This window comes from Salmo salar, chromosome ssa21 (genome assembly GCF_905237065.1).
Source record: "Salmo salar chromosome ssa21, Ssal_v3.1, whole genome shotgun sequence".
Classification (NCBI taxonomy): Eukaryota; Metazoa; Chordata; class Actinopteri; order Salmoniformes; family Salmonidae; genus Salmo; species Salmo salar.
Window position 1 is genome coordinate 14,202,188 of NC_059462.1, and position 14,518 is coordinate 14,216,705.

At 41.7% G+C, this 14,518-nt stretch overlaps 2 protein-coding genes across 2 annotated transcripts; both read right to left on the reverse strand.

Annotated features, from left to right (window-relative positions):
* Positions 1–3,378: 3,378 nt before the first annotated feature.
* On the reverse strand, positions 3,379–5,933 carry LOC106581820 (uncharacterized). The gene is made up of 2 exons (XM_014164198.2): positions 4,688–5,933; positions 3,379–4,465 (listed from the first exon to the last, which is right to left on the reverse strand). Exons 1-2 carry the CDS (start codon positions 5,211–5,213, stop codon positions 4,107–4,109), a joined length of 885 nt encoding a protein of 294 aa, XP_014019673.2. The 5' UTR covers positions 5,214–5,933; the 3' UTR covers positions 3,379–4,106.
* Positions 5,934–6,814: 881 nt separating this feature from the next.
* Positions 6,815–11,071, reverse strand: cytip (cytohesin 1 interacting protein). The gene is given in 8 exon segments (NM_001141747.1): positions 6,815–8,157; positions 8,391–8,457; positions 9,068–9,134; positions 9,385–9,478; positions 9,866–9,968; positions 10,100–10,154; positions 10,281–10,330; positions 10,807–11,071. Coding segments are annotated over 8 exon segments (1,068 nt in total). The 5' UTR covers positions 10,990–11,071; the 3' UTR covers positions 6,815–7,708.
* Positions 11,072–14,518: the final 3,447 nt, after the last annotated feature.

Consider the following 14,518-nt stretch of genomic DNA (forward strand, 5'->3'; position numbering starts at 1 on the left):
CTGGAAGGTGAACGTCCATCCCAGTCTCAAATCTCTGGAAGACTGAAACAGGTTTCCTTCAATTTCCCTGTATTTAGCGCCATCCATCATTCCTTCTATTCTGACCAGTTTCCCAGTCCCTGCCGATGGGGAAAAACATCCCCACAGCATGATGCTGCCACCACCATTCTTCACTGTGGGGATGGTATTCTCGGGGTGTTGGGTTTGCCCCAGACATAGCGTTTTCCTTGATGGCCAAAAAGCTCAATTTTAGTATCATCTGACCAGAGTACCTTCTTCCATATGTTTGGAGTCTCCCACATGCCTTTTGGTGAACACCAAACATTTTTTCTTTAAGAAATGGCTTTTTTCAGGCCACTCTTCTGTAAAGCCAAGCTCTGTGGAGTGTACAGCTTAAAGTGGTCCTATGGACAGATGCTCCAATCTCCGCTGTGGCGCTTTGCAGCTCCTTCGGGGTTCTTTTTGGTCTCTTTGTTGCCTCTCTGATTAGTGCCCTCCTTGCCTGGTCTGTGAGTTTGTGGGTGGCCCTCTCTTGGCAGGTTTGTTGTGGTGCCGTGTTCTTTAATAATGGATTTGATAGTGCTCAGTGGGATGTTCAAAGTTTCCGTTTTTTTCTTTTAACCCAACCCTGTGTGTGTGTGTGTGTGTGTGTGTGTGTGTGTGTGTCCTGTATATACACTAAGATCATGTGACACAGATTGCACACAGTTGAACTTAAAAAAAAAAAAACTAAATATGTGACTTCTGAAGGTAATTGGTTGCACCAGATCTTATTTAGGGGCTTCATAACAAAGGGGATGAATACATATGCACGCACCACTTTTCCGTTGGACTATTTTGTCTGTTCATTACATGAAACACAAATAAAAATCCACTTAAATTACAGGTAATGCAACAAAATTGGAAAAATGCCAAGGGGGTGAATACTTTTACAAGGCACTGTGTGTACATATGTATGTGTATATAAGCTCTGTGGTTTACTCAAATTACTGTGAGCTTGTATAGAGGGTGTGACTCTCTTTAGCGTTATAGCCTACAGTTTACTTGCCGTTAGTCAACACCTCCACTAACTTTTGTGTGTGTGTGCGCCAGCTCATGCTTTTCACTAGTGTACTGTTGCTCTCACTTTTTGAGGTCTTTGGTTTTACATGCATGTTCACCAGCTTTGCAAAAAAATGAATTCTCATGCCTTGGCAAATCAATCACGAATGTGCCTTGATTATTTACATGAGGACTTGTACCAAGTATTTGTTTCTTGCAGATGTCCTATATACAGTTGAAATTGGAAGTTTACATGCATCTTAGCCAAATGCATTTAAACTCAGTTTTTCACAATTCCTGACATTTAATCCTAGTAAAAATGCCCTGTCTTAGGTCAGTTAGGATCACCACTTAATTTTAAGAATGTGAAATGTCAGAATAATAGTAGAGAATTATTTATTTCAGTTTTTATGTCTTTCATCACATTCCGAGTGGGTCAGAAGTTTACACACTCAATTAGTATTTGGTTGCATTGCCTTTAAATTGTTTAACTTGGCTCAAACGTTTCGGGTAGCCTTCCACAAGCTTCCCACAATAAGTTGGGTGAATTTTGGCCCATTCCTCCTGATTTTCTATAGGATTGAGGTCAGGGCTTTGTGATGGCCACTCCAATACCTTGACTTTGTTGTCCTTAAGCCATTTTGCCATAACTTTGGAAGTATGCTTGTGGTCATTGTCCATTTGAAAGACCCATTTGCGACCAAGCTTTAACTTCCTGACTGATGTCTTGAGATGTTGCTTCAATATTTCCACATAACTTTCCATCCTCATGATGCCATCTATTTTGTGAAGTGCACGAGTCCCTCCTGCAGCAAAGCACCACCACAACATGATGCTGCCACCCCCGTGCTTCACGGTTGGGATGATGTTCTTCGGCTTGCAAGCCTCCCCCTTTTTCCTCCAAACATAACGATGGTCATTATGGCCAAACAGTTATATTTTTGTTTCATCAGACCAGAGGACATTTCTCCAGAAAGTATGATCTTTGTTCCCATGTGCAGTTGCAAACCATAGTCTGGCTTTCTTTATGGCGGTTTTGGAGCAGTGGCTTCTTCCTTACTGAGCGGCCTTTCAGGTTATGTCGATATAGAACTCGTTTTACTGTGGATATAGATACTTTTGTACCTGTTTCTTCCAGCATCTTCACAAGGTCCTTTGCTGTTCTGGGATTGATTTGCACTTTTCGCACCAAAGTACGTTCATCTCTAGGAGACAGAATGCGTCTCCTTCTTGAGCGGTATGACGGCTGCGTGGTCCCATGGTGTTTATACTTGCGTACTAGTGTTTGTACAGATGAACGTGGTACCTTCAGGCGTTTGGAAATTGCTCCCAAGGATGAACCAGACTTGTTGAGGTCTTGGCTGATTTCTTTTGATTTTCCCATGGTGTCAAGCAAAAGAGACACTGAGTTTGAAGGTAGGTCTTGAAATACATCCACAGGTACACCTCAAATGATGTCATTTAGCCTATCAGAAGCTTCTAAAGCCATGACATCATTTTCTGGAATTTTCCACGCTGTTTAAAGGCACAGTCAACTTAGTGTATGTAAACTTCTGACCCACTGGAATTATGTTACAGTGAATTAATCTAAACAATGGTTGGAAAAATTACTTGTGTCATGCACAAAGTAGATGTGCTAACCGACTTGCCAAAACTATAGTTTGTTAACAAGAAATTTGTGGAGTGGTTGAAAAACGAGTTTTAATGATTCCAACCTAGGTGTATGTAAACTTCTGACTTCAACTGTATTTTAGCATTCCATTTGACTGCACAATTGCCCATATCTCTTCCTGTTTCAGTGCCAGATGGCTGGATATTTTATGCCACTTTGATTTAATGTAAATAGATCTGTTCTGTCCTTGTACCATTTTTACTGTTTGAAATATCATTTGATGTACAAATTTAAATGCATGCAGTGTGCATGAGTCTGTGTAGGCATTACATATCACAGCTTTGTTAAAGACATCTATCTGATATTTCTTTATTGAGATAAAAATTTAATTTGCATTATGAGTCAGCTCCGGGTTGAAGTTTTCCCTAGGTACAGATCTATGATCAGCTTCCCCTCCCCAATTCTAACCTCAGTGATTAGTGGGGGACATTTCAAACTGACCCAAGATCAGTGTCTAGGGGAAGCTTTACCCTACACTATATGGCTCGACTGGTATAATAAGAGCTGCTTGTTTTTTTTGTTTTTTACTATGGTTGTAGGTTTAGTGCGTACTGTATGTACATTTCTTTAACAATAGAGGGGACTGTTGATACCAAAGATGAACGATGGGATTTTCTTTCTCCAAATTCACACACATCAATGTTTAATTTCCTTTAATGAATAGATATTAAAGATAATTTTTATTCTTTCTTTTTCCACATTTATGCAACAGATTTATTGAGAACATGTACACTGTACTCATGGAAATATTACAGTATGGAAAGGTATGTCTGTTACAGCATTTTGGGGTTAACATTATTAGTTGGTTCAGTTCTTATAGCCTAAGTGTGTGTGTGTGTGTGTGTGTGTGTGTGTGTGTGTGTGTGTGTGTATATTTTAAATAGCATAACTTCACACATAGGGCTGATCACCTGAAATTCATACTTGCAGTGCTTAGCGAAGTGTATTGAAATCTTTACAGGCCAGGGGCCCCTGGGGATGCAAATTGTAATGTTTAGTAGTAGGCTTATTAGGGCCAAGCCTTTCTTTTTTATCTGCTTATCAAATACCTGCCTTACATACTCAAATGTTCCCCACTAATTTTCAAATTAAATAACAATACTACTATGCATATTGAGCTCCTCTCAGTAGTCATTCCAAGTCTGTGAGAACTCTTTTCATGTCAATCATTCTTTTGGCTTCAGCAGGGACTTAACGTTACAGTGAAATGTCAACATTTGAAATATGATACACTGAAAATCTGTTATGATTGTGTATTAGACAGAGACGCAACCAATGACGACAGGTGATTGTTATTCCAATGTGCATAGCGACTGGTTTAGCGTGTCCCCATCCAGCTCCATGCAGTTGAAGTAAAGCTGCAATATCTTTCAGATATTAACTTGATGTAACGTCATAGATTCATCATCCTGGACTCAAACTCGTCGATCTTCTGGCGAGTGTTACCTTTGCGTATCTTCCTGTAGGAGACAGTGCTATATTTGGAGCTGGCGTTGTAGTCGGAGGATTTCTTATGACGGGGCTGGCCAGACTTCTGTCCTTCTGAGGACTGGGAACTTGTACCCTGACAGGCCAGGGAATCCTGGGAACCTTTGTCTGTGTCCTCCTCATCCTGACTCGCACTGTTGGGCTCGTCACCAGAGGAGCATGGGGCCTCTGCCTCCCTGTATAGCTGAGCCTCCTCAGGTACAGGCGTGGGAACAGGTGTCTGCTCCTGTGTATCTTTCACCTCCATCTTGTGTGAAGCAGAAGCTTAAATGCAGAAGTACACATTTGTCACTTGTTCTCAGAACAATTTTAATATTCTGAGTTCTCTCATTGTAGTGTACTAAATAATGTAAAATCTGCTTATAAATGTGGTTATATGGTAATTTTACCAAAAATATTCATTGTGGAATGAATGCTGGATTATCGATACTGACAATTTTACTTTGATTGTATAGAATATTCTCCGTATAATTCCGATTTCCTTACCTTTGTTCATCAATGTGTCCTGTCCTGTATGTTTTTGTGGCTCTGCAAGTGTTTGAGTTGGGATTTGTGCCAATGTTTCTGTCTGGACTGTCTGGGGCTTAGTTAGGCCACTGTCGGTGTGCTGATGTGACCCAGTATCACCCTTGCCCGAAAGGGCAGCGCTCCGGCGGTCTCCTCCCTCCGTGATGGGATCTTTCCCTGTTCCATTCTCCATGACTACACTGGCTGTCTCAGCCTTGAGTAGGCTCACCTTCCCATTCTGTGGTTGAGCTGATTTCTCTGTGGACCCACGGAGCAAGGGACAAGACCTTCCTTCCCCATCTAATGGAGCATCACCCTCATCATAGAACACAGAGTCATCTCCCTCCTCCTCCTCCATAGCTCTCTCCACAGCCTGCTCCAGAGACTGGATGGCTCCCAGACTCATCCCACTGATGATCTCCGCCACCTGGGATGCCACCCTGTTCGTATTCCCCTCCATCCCATCCAGGTCCAGTGGAGGAGGAATGTTCTTTTCTCTGTCCATGTTTTTTTTTGTTTGTTCAAAATAGTTTTTGTGGTGCTGAAATAATCAGACTTCTCTGACTTCGTCAATTGTCCACCTCTTTTGATTTTTTCCCGACGAGCATTTTGTCGTATCAGTTGCCAGACAGTTCGAGCGTCTTCAGCCGGCCAATGCGGTCATCCACCGCAGTCATCCAATCAAAATACTCATTCTCGTTCCGAGTTATCCCGTTGGCTGGTAAGGGAGAGTACCATCCTGCATTTTTAATCAATGATGTGAGGCCGAGCTGTCTTTTTTGTGCTAGTGTGCGATGTAATTCTTTTAAGCATGTTTGAGCCAATGAAGAACAGAGGTTTTGTGTTGGACCAACAAATGGCTCTTTGTCTGTGTGACTTGGACAAGTGTACTGATTGTACTGATTGTTTAGTATAATCCATCCTGAGTGACCACCTCCCTGTGCCATTCTGAGACCAGATGAACGTTCTCCTGTAGGTTTACTCAAGTGGAAAGCAGGGTAAGCTACGGAATTAAGAGTGCACATGTTGCATGCTTAAGGGTCCCTTAAGAGATGGCAACAAGAACACCTACCATTGCTGGCTAAGTTGCATCAGATCATATCACGTATGACAGTAAGTCGCTTTGTATGAAAGCGTCTGCTAAATGGGATATGTTATCATATAGCGGTGTAAAAAGAGAATATAAGGTTTACATTTACATTCTCCAAGCTAACAGAGAATATAAGAGAAGGAAGGATAGTCTTTTTCAGTATAGAGCTGTAGCGCTGACCTCCCTGTTAACCTCAGTCTAAGCCGTTAGTGCCCTCCCACCTATTCTACGTTAACATATAGAATTGGATCATTTCGTTATTTGATTTTAAGACCCCTTTAGCCCCCCCCAATTTTTTTATTTTTAAAGTTATTTGATTAAAATAATTTGGACTTTACTACTATAGCCCATAGAATCGCATTGAATAACATTCGTAAATAGCAACAAAAACAAATAATAAGGAATAAGGTTTTGAAGTGTCTGTCCTAATATCTAGGAGATAGAAGAAAGCGCAGGAAGTGTGTGTGTGTACATGTACTTTTTTTTTCTCCATATTTAACCCCTTATTTGTTACTAGGGGTTACCTTCAGACGAGTCCCCTTAGTGCCCCAATGTTGTGCTTTGGGATTCCAATCTTCTGGTGTAGGTCAACAGTATATGTACACTTCCTTCAACTGTCCTACTTATATCTCAGACACACTTATCAACATCAACTTACAGGAGCAAATAGGGTTCGGTGCCTTGCTCAAGGGCACAATGAAAGATGTTTCACCTGGTCAGCTTGGGAATTCGAACCAGAAACCTTCTGGTTACTAGTCCACCGCTCTTAACCACCAGGATACCTGCCGCCTCACTTCAGAACCCCACTGGCATCACATTTGGCAAGATATTGTGAACCTCATTCTCCTTTTACAGTGTGGCATTGTACCGTATCTTCCGATATAATTCAAAGTCCTAAGCATTTAATGCCATCTAGTGGTTGTTCATCAGTTATTTTTTTCACTCTCACAGATGTACTTAAATAATAGAAAACAGTATGAGAGAGAGAATTATGTAAATAGTTGGTTCCTAAACTGTCACTATATACCGTTTTTTTATTTGTGTAAAACTTTACAGTCACTTGTCTTCAGGGAATTTCAAACACGTCTTTTTGAATCTCAATGAAAGCAGCAAATGGCACACATCAAGCATACATTCAAAACAGTTGAGTAACATTCCACGGCACTCTGTTAAAATACCATGAATTAGAGCAAAGACGGTTCTTATTTGTAGTATAACTATCAAGACTGAAAGTAAGTTGTAGATAACCTGAAACTTGGGTACGGGTACGAAAGTAGCTCCTTCTCTGCCCACATCCTGTTTTGAACTATGAAGTTAGCTACCTGGTTAAGACCTCACACTTTTTTTAGGTGACAAACTGTTGCTGGTAAATTCTTTCATTGCATGTATGTACCTGGTTAAATAAAGGTGAAATTAAAATAAAATGTATCAAATATGCAAAGCATAACACTTCAAGTTATATACAAGCAAAATATTGAATTCAGGGACATCATGGCTTTTCATGCATAGTTATCACCCTTCATACAATGGTAACATTTTTAGAAATGGCAAGCACAATCTTTGTTGCCATGTCTGCCCACACATGGAGTCCCCGTGTTCTATATTACAAATAATTGTTACCGTTATAAGGATTAATGCTGTTTTCTCATTATGGAAATTGTGCAACAGCCAGTCAGCCACATAAGCAGTCCATCGCGTATACAGTATCTATAGATAACTGAAGGCCTTTGTCAAAGGGAGATTTCTCTTTACCTCCTAATGCTTCTCATCCCAATAATGTTAATTGAGTGGCTACTCCTGAGCCAGGGGCACGGTGTCCATATTGGCAATGCTTCAGTCCCAGCAGGAAATGTTTGTATTGAACATCACATCAGACACAGACCTACTGAAGTGTTCGTTCATAGCTCAGGTCAGGTGTCCTCCTCCTCCACTGAGTGGTTGAATCCAGGGATGAACTTCAGGATGTGTTTGCGGACGCTGGCTCTCCTAGCCTTCCTGGGGAGTGTCCCGAACAGGGAGGAGGAGGCTCTGGAGGGGTCCCAAGAAGGGGAGGAGAGGGAGCCACTGCTGCCAGCCAGGCTATCGCTGTGGGGACGGCTGAGGCTGGCCGGGGCCCTGGGCATTTCCTGGGGGAAGTCTGTGGAGAAGAAGCAGCTATCATCTGGACTGGCCACATTGCAGGGGCTGGGAGAGCTCAGGTCCCCAAACACACTGGCCAGGTCACTGTCCTCTGTCATCCCACTCCGGCAGCTACTGTCACTGGAGAAACGGTGGCCACAGTGGTCACTGTGTCCAGACGGAGACAGTAGAGACATCAGGGAGTCCATAGAGGGGTGTAGAGAACTGTCATTCAGGTTACCTGGAGACCAGGGAAGGGCAGTTAGTTGACTTCAACAAACGCCGTATTCATGTGCACTGTAACGGATGTGGTTGATTTGACAGGACATTTTTATATCAATTACTTCTCAGTTAATGCGTCACAAAGACAGTAAACGAAGCTCGTTAATGCAGCTCAGCGTTTTACTTGTCATTTTCACATCAGCTAATGAGACAGGAAGTTGTGTGGTTTCACAGCTGGGCAAAACCCCTCACCTCGCGTAAGGCGTTTTTCCTGTAATGTGAGCGCTTGCAACTCCACCCATTTCTCTCCCAGGGTATGCTGTGTGGACAAAAAACATAGAATGACATGCCAATTAAACATGATTGACTCCGCTATACATTAGACATGATTGAGGTCAGCTAAACAGTACTTAACAGCCTTTATTATAGTGTTTCCCTGTGACCCAATTCATCTACATTAGGATTTGTGCATGGAATTGTGTAGTATACTTAAGCAGTAAGGCCCAGGGAGTGTGGTATATGACCAATATACCACGGCTAAGGGCTGTTCTTAGGCACGACGCAACGCGGAGTGCCTGGATCCGGCCCTTAGACGTGTGGTACAGTATATCGGCCATATACCACTAACCCCCGAGGTGCCTTATTGCTATTATAAACTGGTTACCAACGTAATTAGAACAGTAAAAAGCAATGTTTTTATTATTCCTGTGGTGTATATGGTCTGATAGACCATGGCTTTCAGCCAATCAGCCTTCAGGGCTTGCACAACCCAATTTATTAATAGCTATGGGGAACCGGTCTATAGTTTTGTAATGTGTGCTTTTTTTTTGTGGGGTGGGGTTATGTGGTACTGCACAGTGCACACCACCCATATTTCCCACTATGACGTGTTATTGAAGCCAAACATCCGCCCTGTAAGAGAGACATACCTTGAGCAAGCTCATCTTCTTTTCCAGCTCAATCCTCTTCACCACCGTCCCACACACCGTCTCCATCCTGGGATTACACAGAGGCAAGATGAGCACAAGCAGACATACACATCCTACTGACCCTTCTAGAGAATAGAGTAGCTTTATGTTTCCTAGAGGGAGCTATTCAGTATACTATACCAAGGTTGAAACCAAGGTTAATGCCAATATCAAGGTTTTATAAAAAAATGCTTCTATGTTCCAATGTTTTTCTCACATTCTTCGGAGTTACAGGCAGTAACCCTTTGGTTTTGAGTGTCATCGCTGGTTTTACTCACTGTAGAAAGTTGGTGGATTTTCGAATCAGGTCAACGATGTGCTGATGGCTCAAGCCCTCAATGCTGACCCCATTGATGGTGACGATAACATCACCTACATGCACAACGACAGCGAGAGGAAGATAGAAAGAGAGAAAGCGAGAGCGTGGGAGATATGTTCAAAGGGTTAACACGCAAACAACCAATCTTAATCTCGGGCTGCGGTGCTGGGAGTTTGACTGACCCAAAATCAGCATTTTATTATTATTTCTCGGTAAAGGTATTGTACGAAAAACGTCGACCACAATAAATGTGTGTGGGAGAGCTAAAGAGAGACAGAGAATGTGATTAGTTAGGCGTCGACTTGTTGGCCTTTTCAATATGTGAAAGTTAGATGTTTTGTAATGAGTGGCACGAGGACATCTCTCTGTGTGAAAACCATACTGCACAGCGTTGAAGCTGAGTCTGGGCCATAGGGAGAGGAAGTGGGTGGGTGTCTCACCGGTGGTCAGGCCTGCACTCTCAGCCGAGCTGTCGTCCTGCACCTTGCACACAAATGTGCACATCTCCACCGCAGTGCTGTTCTTCAGCTGTACACCATATGTCTACAACAAGAGGAGTCACACTGTCACTCGGCAGGACTGACAATGCGATTAAAGCACTTTTGTTGTTGTTGAAGAACGTATTTCTTAAATTCTAAACAGAATTGAATTTGAAAACGGATGAAATGTCTTACCTGAATTTCAAATCCAAACGTCTCATTGTCTTGTTTTTGCATTATAACAGTAGTCCTATATGTTCAGGAGAAATGGGGTTACAGACTTGTCCTAACTTGGGTCATTAAAGCACAAATGTTGTATGTATCATAGTGTTAACAGTGTAAATGTTATTACAAATGACAGAAGGCTTGTATTTACCTCTGAGGGTCACAGTAATCCACCAAGGAGTTTGAGCGGGTTCTGTTGGACTGGAAAATCAAATGTATATTTCATATATTTGTACAGTATATATTTTATGAATACAACAGTTGAAAATAGCTATTCTCAATCTGGTCACAGCACATGTATTTCATTCCATGCAAAATAGACTAGATGGACATCAGTCTCTTTATATTCTCGGTAAGAAATTTGACATATTTTCATCGTAAACATATACATCACACTACGTTTCCAGGTATTTTTCCTGCTAGTGAACTAGTTTGTCTCCTATGTAAACCCCAAAAAAATGTATTTGTCAAAAGGCTTTTTGTCATCGCACGTTCTCGGTTTTGTTGTGGTTGTACAGTACATGTTAATGCAAACCTCTCTGATGCCACTCTGAAACCGTTTTATGTCGTCTCTACTAACATCAATGACCTCTAAGAATACTTATAGCTTACATGACAATTGATATACAGTGAAACTTTTAACGCTTTCCTGTTTCTCTCCAAGGTTTCTCGCTTACCTGTTTCCAGCCTCTTGGCAGAGTCCCGGGAGTAGTCCCCCCATTCTGACTGGGTTTGTCATGGTGTCCCCTCAGAGAGCGCCGATACCATAGATGACCCTTCTTCCTCAGAGAGCCCTCCATAATGTAACTGTCCTGGCTGCCCTGTCGCAGGAGCCCATTGAAGTTCATGGTGGATTGCATGGTGGAGTGGAGCTCACTCTCTTCACAGCGCCATAGTGTAGCTCTGGTACAGCTAGTACAGTAGAGTAACTCTGCATGTGTTGTATATGTGATGTGTCCCTGCCACTGCTGTGCAGCTTAAAATAAATGTGCTAAAGCGGAAATCCACACCATGCGATTATGATGCTCCTGTGTTAGCGGATCACAGCCCTTTGCTTATTTTCTTTCCACCCTTCTTTTTAATTTTTCTTGTGTACCGTTTGTCTGCTCTGCTGTGGCCAGGAAAAGGAAATCGGCATACTTTTTTTCTCTCTCTTTTCAAACAGCCCCCTTTTTTTTGTGCCGTCTGTGCGATTTGATTTATGGTCTGTCAGAAATCAGCAATGCATGAAAAACTGCCACCTCTGTGGTCTAGACTAGCATCAGCACCTGCTTCCCCTCACTCCACTTTCTGTTTTCTGAATGGGTTGGAGTCAACCTGAGCCTCTCTGGTCCGCCAAGCAAAGAGATTTGTCTTGTGAGGACAGACAAAAGCAGGCTTTCGCTCGGGGCTAGAGACTTGCTTTACAAACACACAGCATGGGTCAATGGCTAGAAGGCATCGGACGTGGTTTGATCCGAGAGGAAATCACACACAGGCCAACAGTCAAGGCTAAAATCAATGTCAGATATGTGATGTGTTGACAATTTTTCTATTGTTCTTTGATAGAAGTATTTTTTACAAGATAAACAATATGTATTTTATGATCGTACAGACAGTACTTATCCATTCAAGCACCCCAGAACTTTGTGTTTGGGACACAAAACAAATGAATTAGGAATTAGTCAAATAGGAACATCAGAATGTCCCACACCTAAAAAAAACTCCATCCCAAACGGAACCCTATTCCCTATGAAGTTCACCCTATGGACGGGCTCTGGTCAAAAGTAATGGATTATGTAAGGAATAGGTTTCCATTTGGGACAGGCCCAATATGAACCCCCTGGTAATACCCTCCTCACGAAACAGACCAATGAACAGCAGTGTTGCCTCACTGCATTCCCCTCTGGCCCATTGAACATGCGTGGCCCTTAGCAGTGCCAGCGACCAAGCTCCCACGGGACTGTCTGGCCAGTAGAATCTCCCTCCACTGTAACACTGTGTACAGACAAGGAGATCTTCCCAAATGGCACCCTATTCCCTATATAGTGCACTTCTTTTGACCAGGGCCCAAAGGGCTCTGGTCAAAAGTAGTGCACTATGGCTGTTTACACTGGCAGCCCAATTCTGATATTGTTTTCCACTTATTGGTCTTTTGACCAATCACATCAGATCTTTTCACTACAGATCTTTGTCACAGCTGATCTGGTTGGTCAAAATTCCAATTAGTGGGGGGAAACAATCAGATTTGAGCTGCCTGTCTAAACGCAGCCTAAGTCAGAAATAGGGTGTCATTTGCGACGCATCCCATGAGTTGCAACTAGAAGTGTAATTATAATGGTTGTCACCCATAACATATTGCAATACCTCACCATCAAGACAAATGTGTAGAACAAACAAAAAAAAAACTCCCAACATATCCTCACTAATGTTTCAAATTTTAGATGACGCTGATCGGCTTTAAGTTGCTGGGATATTAATTGACCAATTATCAGAATGTAGGAAGTTTACAGTCAGTTGTTGAAATAGGCTTGCCTAGTTGGAGATTCACTCCTGTCCTGCCCTTCAGTGTGAGACTGGAGCAGTGGAGTCTTATACAGTGTGTACTACTGGACAGGGTTTTATGACACCGTTTTATCTCAACTCTGCAGAACATTCAAATCAATTATTTTGAGCACGTTAACACTTTTCTCAGTAAGTCACTTCACCATTGAGAAAAACCAAGCCTGAGTTCTGAAATGTCTATAAAAACATTTTTTTTTTTTAAAAAGCCACATCTAAAACGAACACGTTATGACTGTCCATGTTCTCAGTCACTGTGCCGTAGAATCGAATGGAGAGTCAGTTAAACCCAAGCACAGCACATTCAGGAGCGCCTGACTCATCTGAGTAGTGCTGCAAACAGCCACGGTGGCATGGCTTATTTCCTCCAGTTAACGGACAAAAATCTCTATAATTGTTAAGTACGCTGTAATGCTTTCTGAACCACAGTACAATTATGAATCATTGCAGGGAAAAATAGATGGCATACACAATAAATTGTCATTTGAGGTAAACTAACGAAAATGCTCTCATTCAGGAAGATCAAATCATGCCCTGATTCTATCATAATCTGTCATGGGAATTACATTTGGTAAACATGATGAAATATTAAACTACTCAGAAAAATCTCATGTTCAATGAAAAGTTGTTTATTGATTCACTGTTGTCACGTATTTATAATAAATAGTGTAAGACGGAAAGACAATGCAATGACACATCATATTGACAAGAGACCCATATCTGAATTCACAACACTAAATCGTTGTTTATTTAACTAGGCATGTCTGTTAAGAACAAATTCTTATTTACAATGACGGCCTATGAACAGTGAAATTGTTGTTCTGCTTTGTTCGGGGGCAGAACGACAGATTTTTATCTCGTCAGGTCGGGGATTCGATCTAGCATCATTTCGGTTACAAGTCCAACGCTCTAACCACTAGGCTACCTGCCGCCCCCAGTTACTAGTTACTCTTGTCAACAGAAAGAACGATGCTAATTGATTGGAGGATGACATTTCCCAGTATTAATCGTTCTTTATAAAAGTAACATCACATTCCCAGAGCAGGCAAAACGTACAATCGTGTCATACAAAATCTTCAAAAAAGATATTTGAACGGAAATTACAAAACGATGATATTTTCTTTGGAATGACTGATGGTCTTAACAGAAGCAAATCAATTCTGATCTTTTTTTCACTAACTGGTATTTTGACCAATCAGATCAGCTCTGAAAAACAGCCGATGTGAAAAGATCTGATATGATTGGTCAAAAGACTAATCAGTGGGAGAAAATATCAGTATTGGGATGCCTGTGTAAACTCAGCCATAGAAACTGACTCGACTGTAGGCCTCGACACATGACAAAAGCATGACTGAATTCCAACTTAGACAAATAACATTTGTTTGTCCACAGGATACAGGCAGAGCACTAAATACTGCAATGTCAATATATGAGTTTTTTCTGTTACATAATTTGTAAAATAATTACACAGATATTGAGTGAAACAAATCATTGTTTTTACATACAAAATGTCATTGTAACATTGACTAAATGATACAGTTATATGTGCAGCAGAGCAGCGAACCGGTCATTTACACCCATGAAGCAACTACAGAGGCTACATTGACCATGCTTCATAGATACTGTACTGCCACCATCCCATCCACAACACTACACAGACAGAACAAAACATGTTGAAAAGCTTAGTTGCATAAGCAACAATAAGAGTATATCTACATACAAGTCATTAAAAGCCAGGGTGGATATGGATCAGTAAAGTGTATTATTCTAAACAGCACTCGTCTTAAAACAATCTCTGTAATGACACCACAGACAATACATATGTACATCGGCAACATGTCTGTGCTG

Bases quoted from the DNA above. Each gene is read 5' to 3' on its own strand.
- LOC106581820 (XM_014164198.2), bottom strand. From the start codon at position 5,213: ATGGACAGAGAAAAGAACATTCCTCCTCCACTGGACCTGGATGGGATG. The intron at 4,466-4,687 runs GTAAGGAAATCG...TCTGCATTTAAG, and splicing joins GGACACATTGATGAACAAAG to CTTCTGCTTCACACAAGATG.